At 36.4% G+C, this 10,194-nt stretch overlaps 1 protein-coding gene across 1 annotated transcript; it reads right to left on the bottom strand.

Moving 5' to 3' along the window:
* Positions 1-5,611: 5,611 nt before the first annotated feature.
* On the bottom strand, positions 5,612-8,688 carry LOC139118302 (protein unc-93 homolog A-like). Its single transcript, XM_070681563.1, has 3 exons — positions 8,049-8,688; positions 7,430-7,697; positions 5,612-5,915 (listed from the first exon to the last, which is right to left on the bottom strand). The coding sequence occupies exons 1-3, from the start codon at positions 8,118-8,120 to the stop codon at positions 5,641-5,643; spliced, it is 615 nt and encodes a 204-aa protein (XP_070537664.1). The 5' UTR covers positions 8,121-8,688; the 3' UTR covers positions 5,612-5,640.
* Positions 8,689-10,194: the final 1,506 nt, after the last annotated feature.

Genomic DNA, 10,194 nt, shown 5'->3' with positions numbered 1-10,194 from the left:
GCAACAACAAATTTACTGAGTCCGAATATATTTTTCTTTTTCTTCATTTTTACATATTTAATCATCATCATCATCACCATCTGATCATCATCATCGGAGCCTGAGGCCCTAATGCTGTGAAGTTTGATTCAAATTCACCAACCAAATTCATACTCAGCACACCATCGTACCCTGGATTGTAAGACTTGTTTCAGTTTGTTGAATACGTCAACTATGTGCATACAGTTTCCCGGTGTTTTGATACATGGTAATCAGATGATCCAGACCTTTGACCAAAAAACTGAAACAAAATTAAAAAGTGCATATACACAAATTTTACGCTTTTCAACCAAAATATCCAATACATTGTCCCTCCGAATATATGTACCAAATAACAAAGTAATGACTTTCTTATCAAAAGAAATCATGAAAAATCACTTTTTCTTATTCTTTTTTTATCAACATCTACAAAATTCTATTCTATTATAGATAACCATCTAAGCGTTCCACATTTCTAAGCTGGTCACATTTAAAGTGGAAATTATTTAGTCATGAGCTCAAAAAACTTGGTCTACCTCTTTCTACTTATGTAAGTCTTTCTACCTGTGTGATAATTTTAAGACAATCGACCAGCAGGGCAGTTCATATGTTGACAAATATGTTATAGCCATGGCCACTTTACTATTTATTAGGGAGTATTAATTTTACTGGGAGGAGGGGTCAGTTGAATTCGGAGGGGGGGTGCTTTTACATCTTTGACATTTTCAGGGGGTTCAAATTTTATAATTGGCGAATTGGGGGTGCCAAATTTTAAAAATTTAATTTTCAGGTGTCCCTTTTTGAATTTCATTTGTTTCTTAAATTCCCTTAAATTCCCCCGCTCGTAAAAAATGAATGCTCCCTCAAGTCTACTTGACGCGGCCAGAAATTTTGCTTGTATAAATAGTGACTGATAGCTCTGGTAAAACGGCCTAAACCAGCATGTTCGAAAGTTGCCCAGTCGTCGGTGCATTTGAACGTACCAGTTTAAACCATAGACCCTCGAAAAAAACGGAAACAGTCCGCTTTATTTCAAAGACCAAAGTCCGAATTTTGATACACAGATAAAGTGTGAGTCTGTAACTCACCTCTTCGTGGAAATAAGTTGGGATCGATGATGAAAGACATCTCTAAAGCAGCATGTTCGGGGTGTTATGCACACAACGACAGTGCACCGTGCACTTTCCTCGATATTGCGGGAGTCGAGACGCGATATATCCTACCGCTCTTTGAAATGAAGCTTGTATTCGTTCATACACTAATAATTGACACTTCCTCACAGAACCAGATGTCAAATATCCTTTAGGCCAAAGTAAGTAAATTCTTTGTTTTGCGTCCACTCAAAATCCTAAAAGGTACGCGGGTAAGCGGCTAAAAAACACACACAGAAAATTTCACACAAAATCTGTTTGCCGGGAAAATTTTTCTCAAACCACATGTATACTCGTGTCACAGTGTGACACACTGTATGATCACTGTATGCATTTTCATAACAAATGGATCAAAATAAACAGTCATTCTTTGACGTTTGCTTTTCTCTTATTAGTTTTAGATTTCTTTCTTGTACATTCAAAGTGTCCACATGTCAATACCATTGCACAGCAACTTGACAGCCTTGACAGTTTGAGGAATGGGTACACTATAACAGTATACAGTAGCAGTCTTTTGTCCTCAAGTTCTTGTACGTTTTTTCAAGTTTCTTGTAATGCCTATGCTCTGATGGAATGTCACAGTTTTGCTGAAAGGTGTCTGTTTTGAAAGAAAACACCAAACAGAAATGGTAACTTGTAGCCTCTGCATTCAATTTTAGAAAGATAGGGCATCAGAAGAAGAAGAAGAAATTGATGATATAATTGACAAAAGTATTCCCTGTAGCTTCCTCGGGACCATCCGTAAAACCAGCACCTTTCCTTTCCATCAAATAAAAGAAAGCATTTCGCAATTGTCAGTCTCCACACACAGACTCATCAGACCCAAATTTAGGTGGAAGCTTCACATCTATATTCCTTGCACTTTCTAAGTACCACACCCCAGATTGATTGAAAAGATGAAGTATCGTGGCATAAATGGAAATATTCTAAAGTGGGTCAAAGCATGATTGACAAATACAAAACAGCGAGTAGTCATAAATGGAGCATCATCTGAATGGAGAATACGTCACAAGTGGTGTTCTTGGACCAATGCTCTTTCTAATCTACATTAATCATACTGGCGGTGAAATTAGTTCTGAACTCAAAAGTTTACTGACATATCAAGACATATCATCCCTTGCGAAATTGTAGTGATCCTGAAATTCTACAAGCTGATTTGGACAAGCTACAAAAAATGAGTGAACACCATATAGCGGACGCATATTGGCTACAACAACCCCTTCAATAAAGTGAACAATATTTCACTGGGACGTACAACTGAAGAAAATGATCTACTTCATTCTACCTTAAAACCTTCAAGCAAATGTGATAAGTTTGCAAAAAAGCAAACAGAATGTTAATTGATCTCATCAAACGATCATTGTCGATCAAATAAAAAAAAATGTCATTCTTCGTCTTTACAAGCAACTTGCGAGACCACAGCTCGAGCATGCTGTACAAGCATGGTCATCATGGCTACAAAAGGACATAAAAATCTTAGCACTGCAAATAATACCTAAACTCCATCACTACAATTATCAAAATAGACTTAAACAGCTTGGTTTAATAACACTTGAACAAAGAAGAATTCGCACCGACATGACTCAACGCTAGAGTTAGTTATCAAAGGCCATGACCACTGTAACCTTTCACTTGAGTTAGCAGCCAACTCGAGAACTTGAGGACACTGTCCCAAACTTCATAAACTAACCGTTCGACTCCTAACACAAGAAAGTACTTTTTTCAGCAAGAGTTGTGGACATCTGGAATAAATAACCAGCCGATGTCATTAATGCAGAAAGTGTGACCTCCTTCAAGAGCAGCTACGACCGCCTACTACAAGTTTGAACTTTCACAGAGGGATTCTAATATACTTTCCCATACCATAACTGAACAAAAAAGTATGTAAAGGCCTTTCGTTTACAGGACTGATCACTGGTTTATTTTTTGTTTCAAGTCAAAATAGACGAATTAACCAAATTTTTGGCAAACCTAAAAGACCAATTAACTAGGATAAGCCTTAACACTTTCCGATTTTTCCGTCTACCATACTCTATGAGTCGTGGTACCCAAGTCCAATCGGCCGACTGAATCTCTCTCTGTTCAAGTCCCAATTGCTCGCAATGACCATGCCTTCAAGTTGCCGTGCAAAGGTTTCCTGTTTTTTAACTTCGATTATTTCCCTGCTTTCATCCATTTTTTATCGTGACGACAAAGCCACAACAGGCAAAGCCACAACAGACAGCGAGAACGTGAGGCCCCGGCGTGAGGCTGAGAGTATATTGACAGGTGTAAATGTGTAGAGGGTACTGTTTTACGTCACCGCATGGTCCATTAGTGAAATCTGACTGCCGTAAAGGAGTATTTCGTCGCAAAGTTAAAAGCCACGACTTGTTTTTGCGACAAAATAGCGCCACCAACGGCGAAATTTTGAAAGGAAAGTTTGTGTTTTTTTTCCGAAAAATCTCCAGAAACCTAGGCGCGCGCGGACGCAAAACAAAGAATTTACTTACTTTGGCCTTACCAAAGTTTGGGCTGTACAACAGACCGGTGTGTCCTGACGATGTAGACTAAGAAGTTCAAAATAACAATTGGATGACTCCTGGCGACTGCGACGAAATTTGACAACAAATGCAACCAGCAGTGTCAGCGTCCGGCTCTCGCTGCATCGGGCAACACACTCTGCACAAGTGTTCATCACAGTTGCAGTCATCGCACGTCTTGATTATTTCAAAACTGATTTTTTTCTGGTACAAAATTAACGTCCAAAATATCCATCAAAAATAGATCCTGTAACTTCACTGTACCACCTCGTGCTATATGTCGCGCATTGTACCAAAATCTCGTGTACACCCTCCTGCGGCGGGGGTTATTGCTTAATTTTGTCTGCAGGCGATAAGTACAATGACAACAGTTTTTTTGATTATGGTATAGGTAGGACAAATAAGATGTCTGAACAAGACTTGTGCATGGGTTAGTGCATGGTAATGTTACATTGTATCTCAATCTTCAACACAGGCTGCTATTCGTAAGCTCTCATTTAAAACTCCAGATAGAGCTGGTTTTGCCTTTGTACAAACAGTTTCTGACTATATTAAGTGGGCTTAATCAACAGTAAAGTGCCAAGAGTGTATCCTTTACAGACACACAGCTAACTTTACTAGAGTGTTCATGGACATGAAATTATTTTTCATGAACATAGATGACATTAACTGAAATGCATAACATGGAACAATGTTTACATTTTGCCCATACACTACATACATGGAGAGATACAACCGTTGACCCAGAAACCCTACAGGAAAAAGTAAACACTTTTCTTCAGTACAACTGGTGCAGCAATTTTAGGAACAACTTAAAAAACCAATTCTACAAGGATGTTGACATTGAGATCTACTGAAAAATTTAAACTGTGGTGAACTATTCTTTTCAAATCCTGACCTAACTTGCCATCTTCAACTGAGATACATACTCACACTCGTACTCATACTCATACTCATACTCACATACAAGCTATCATAGTAGTAACTTTTGAGAAATGATTTTTTTACCAAAATGGCAAAAATTGCCCCAAAATGCAAAATTGTAGATTTCATCCTGATTTCAATATATCAGTTTAAGATAAAGTCTAAAAACCTATCAGACGAGTATTTTTTGAAAACAAATTTTTGAACAAAAATGACAAAATTGCCCCCAAATTCCAAAGTTGCAGTTTTAAGTAGAATTTGAAAACAATATAGTTTGATAAACTTTACGAACCTATATATCAAATATCAAAGTTATCAGATCGGTTGATTTTTGAGAAAAAAATTTCGACCAAAAATTGGGAAAATTGCCCAAAAATTACCAACATGAAAATAACATGACAATTTGTACAAACCTGACTTGGTTATCCCGAGGAACATGTATACCAACTTTTAAAGCAAGGCGTCTCAGAGAAGAAGATTTTTTGACTAAAAACTGAAAAAAATTATCCCAAAAGTATAAACATGCATATTTCAACCAAATGTGTACACATTTTATTTAAAATACCTTAAAGAATCTGCATCCAAAGTTTCAACCCTAGCTGACCCACTGTTACAGAGTTTTCGCAATTTGAAGGATTTGTCCTTTCCCCCCCCCATTTGAATATTTTTGACACTGACATGCAAATCTCGAACAGATTCACACCTCCATTCCTCGGTGCACCTGTTCACTAAATACTAAAATTTCAATCTTTCAAAAAATTTCAATCTTTAAATCTTTCAAAAATATCGAGTAAATTTTAAATTATTTTAATATCAAACCAGGGAACTGAAATAATTTTTTCAATATATATAATCTGTGCATACGTTTTCATTCTGTTGATAATTTTTTATTTCATTTGTGAAACGCTCATTTTGGGAATTTTTAAATACGTAAAATTATGGATGTGACAAGATTTTCATCTTGTAGATTACACATTAGCTTATTAACTTCCACATAACATTTACTCTCGGAATGTTTACTTTCTCTAAGATGTCGATTTATCTTCTGGTTCTCTTGAGTTGTTGATTTCTTGCGGTTGTGATGTTTTGATTTGGTCGTACAACTCATGTCGATTGAGGACTTCCATAATAAGGTACAGCATCCAGGATACAACAAGTAATGTAACCAACAGTATTATCTTGGCATAAACGCACATGAATAGACTTGTTGAAAAACCGACGGTGTATCCAACTGCACTCCAACGTGAGAGATTAGCAAAGGCTGCCTCTTGTTGTTTTGGAAAAATTATTGCAAATACAGCTGTAGAGAAAAATTATTATAGAAAAATTTCAAATAAAGTCGACCTAAGAGCAAAATATGAATGTGTCACCACAACAACGTGTATGTCTAAAAAGAGATCAAGTGTAGTTTAGCAGGCAGAATTGATTTCAGATGAGTAACTTGGTTTTCCTGGCATCGACTCTATAAATCACAAGTTATCTTCAATGACAATTTGTCGAAGTTATCCTATTTGAAGTCACTTCAGAACCATTACATGGACGTCTGAAAAAAAATTAGCATATTTGAAATGGTAATGTTCAAATAATGTGATCAGGACACTGATGCCAACATACTTGTCTTTTTGTTAACTTCGTACAGTATTCAGTATGGATAGCGGTTATCATGACTCTAACCCATAATGACTTGAACATTCATCGATCGCTCTCCAATAGCCATATTGGATCATTTTGTATTACAGAATGGTGTGCATACGCTGACTAACAATAGCCTTGTAGTGGATATGTTTGATGAGTAAGCAAAAAAATGGCAAGGAAATGCCCAACATTAAAATAACAAACTATACGAATTGGTGTTATGATTGCCATATTTCTTCGCACTGAAAAACTTCTGTAAGCATCATTGTAATTTTTTCCGTGTACAATTATGAATAAAATGAGTTTAAGTAATACAAAGTATAAATATGTGCGAAATTGCAGATACAAATATATCCAAATTGCCGCCTAGTGGCCATATTTGATCATACCAAAAAGCAAATCATTATAGACATATAAACCATGATGAATTATCAAAAACTGCTAGAACTCCTGAGATGTTAGCATAAACACACATTCATACATAACAATCGCCACCTGATTGCCATTATATTGTTGCATAAAACGAAGTGCAAACGCGTATGGCGGTATGTTATCCTTGTCCCAGGTTTGAAAGAAATCAGCCTTGCCATATTTGAGATCTTGGTGTGGATCGACGCTATTTAATGTATAAGTCCCCTGTACTTTGTCCGTGGGGAAAAAAAACCAAGCAGCAAAGATAGTCATTGACCATGTATTTACTGTTTGGTTACAACTCTGCAGGCAAATCTCTACAAGACTTAATTGTTCAGTAAATGGGTCTATTACCCAGAACACACTACCTGAATAAAAAAACATAAAAAAGTCAATGTCAAAAGTACCATACTTTTACAGGATCAACTACAGTTAAAAACCAACACCAATACTGCTTTACGTAAAAGCTTGCCAATGTAATAGGCATGCTCCAAAAATACCAACAGAGTATCTCGAAAAGTCATATTGATATTGTAAAATGAAAACACTGTGATATATGATATAAAATATTACCATATGTTGACTAAAGTGGCTTCTTGCATGCTGTACAATATACATGCTAAACTTGTCTACAGCTCATAGCTCATATAGTAACATTATGTTTTCTCTCACGTTCAAGTATACCATGGAAAAAACTAAACCTAAGGTCATTATAATTAAGATGCAATGCTGACAAATAATTGGTAATGTTTTAAGGTTTCAACTTACATGAATACTGTGTTACTAAGACACTCTCGGCAAGTCCCCAAAGTATGGCAATCAAGAATACCAACTTAGTACCAGATGAGTCAGGAGGCCAGAACAACAACATAGCATAGCATGCAAGCCAGATCACCAGAGCTGCAATCATAGGGATAACCCGTCCAAGTCTCTTTGCTGTTATATTTAGAAGGCAAAATCCAAACAGGGAGGAAAATCCGGAAGCGGACATGACATATCCAACCATGTCTACGCCAATGATACAGGAGACATAAGACTGTAGAGGAAGAAAAGAAATAGCTGTGATACGTTTTGGTATATAGTGCAGTGATTGATTGTTGCATGGCACGAACATAATGTAAGAATGTTTGGATGGATTACTCGTTGCTTGGTACAATTTTCCATGCATGTACCTGAATTAATTAAGTCCAGATCGTTTGTCATTCGAAAATGCCCACTTTGCATGTTTGGAGGGGCCGACAGATGATTGGCATACTGTTTATCTAATGACATCAGTTAGAAATCAATAATTAAGAATCTTACCAGACAAATAACAGAATCAAGACCAATAACAAGGTATGCTTTAAAAGTTCTGTTCCCAATAAGACTTTGGCAATAAAGTGCTTACCTTAGGAAAATTACCGCTGAAAAATGCACCCTCTAGTCCAGCGCAACATGGCAGAAGAAGAAGCAACAGCATTTTATAATTTCCCCAGAGGTGTAAAGTAGGTCCAAGTTTTTTCAGTGTCTGTGTTTTGTCATCTCATTTTCAGCCATGTGATCCACAAGGAATACAACAGTTGCAATTGCAACAAAGCCCATGGACAGATAAAAGCCAAGGAGGATATTTGTCAGGTTTTTGTCCGGAGGATCACAAAAAGTGGTCTTGTTGCCCTGAGTTTTTTGACAGTGACTTGCACCACAAGTAGCTTGACTTTCAAAAGAGTTATTTAGTGAGGGCCCCGTCTCATTTTTCGATGAGTCACTTGAGAAAATGAATGAGGGAACCAGAAGGAAAACAGGATTGCAAAGAAAGGCTATTCAAAAGAACACAGTCATTTTTCTACGTATCAAGAGATCTGATGGTTTGCCTGTGACAGCGGACAGTTTTCGGCCAGCTGTAGCCACGTATGTCCCTTGAGCAGTCCAAAGGATTTTGGCAGCAAGTCCAACAATAGCAGATGGTACATTTTGATTTTTGAGGACTTTGACGATATACTAACTATTTAGAATAGTGCATAGTGTCATCAATAACGACTGGAATCTTAAGCTCAACCAAACTTCGAATAACAATTTGGGAGAGGATAACCTGTGTCTTATTCGTACTTTCCTCATAGTCTACAATGTATAGTGAATCAACATTTTCAGTGATATTCTAAAATCAAATTTCTTGCACACGCATACACTTGTAACAACCATACTCTAATCAAGGACATTAATATCAATTATCGAACGTCTATAAATATACACTGTTTAACTAGTTTTTTATTGTAAAAAATTATGCATAGTTTCCTCATGGACTACCATGTATAGTGGATCAACATTTCGGTGAAATTCCAAAATCAAATTTCATGCAAACACATGGGCTACATGGTTTTTTAACCACCCTAGTCTAATCAAGTACATTCATATCAATAATCAAGCATGCATAAATACACTGGTTTACCGAGTTTTGTATTGTAGAAATTATTCGTACTTTCCTCATAGACTACAATGTATAGTGGATCACTATTTTCGGCGACATTCCCAAATCAAATTTCTTGTACACAAATGCACAGTCATGTTCATATGGTTTTTTTGTATATAGATATGGCCATATCTCTTACAAACTGTTAAATCGAGGTTACATCAGAGAAAGACTTGTCTCTACATTCAAACGCTTTTTTAGCAGGTATCGCAAGTGGCAGATAAATACAATATATGTCTTCGACATATGATCATTAGTGGCATTTGGCCTTAGCTAATGACCACTACCTATTTTACTTACAGATTGATGTATAGCGGGTGCCACATTTCGGGCAGGATGCGCTTACTATTTTAGAAACACCCGACATCACTTCTTTGTCTTTGGCCAGTGGTCCATTTATCTTTCTTTCATGAATTTTACTTGTTGAGTGTACCGGTGATTTACTGTCTGTTCTTACTGTTTTGTGTCTATGATTACAATAGCAACAATTGTATTACGAATTTTGACCTGATCTTATTGGATTACGGATGTGCATGATTGCGATTATTGTAACCACCTCCTTCTGATCAAGTACAATTATGTCAACTATTCAGGGTCCATATATGCACAAATAATGCAAGTTTCAAATTGGGAAAATATTGTTTACAGTTTTTTCATAGACTCCCAAGTAAAGTGGATCAACATTTTCAGCGAAATTCCAAAATTAAATTTCTTGTACACATGTGCACTTGTAAACACACCATGCAAATCAAGTTCAATTATATCAGTTATCAAACATCTATAGATGAACAGATATTGCTAGTTTTATATTGGAAAATACGTCTTCATAGTTTTCTCATAGACTACCATGTAAAATGAATCAACATTATTGATGAAATCCAAAAATCAAATGTTTTGTGCACACATTCACTTTTACCTGCCAATTCAAGCAAAGTTCATTTACATGAATTTTAACACACATGTGTAGAGATATAGCTTATTTTTAAGGGGAAAATATTAATAGGGTGCCTAATAGACTCCTATATTATGATTTGAGATTTTTGGACGAGGCACTATATCGGCCACGTTTTGCCTTATTTTTTAGGGG

Source organism: Ptychodera flava, chromosome 19 (genome assembly GCF_041260155.1).
Source record: "Ptychodera flava strain L36383 chromosome 19, AS_Pfla_20210202, whole genome shotgun sequence".
Lineage (NCBI taxonomy): Eukaryota > Metazoa > Hemichordata > Enteropneusta > Ptychoderidae > Ptychodera > Ptychodera flava.
The sequence above is the reverse complement of the archived record's forward strand: the minus strand, read 5'-3'. Positions and strand labels throughout refer to the sequence as shown.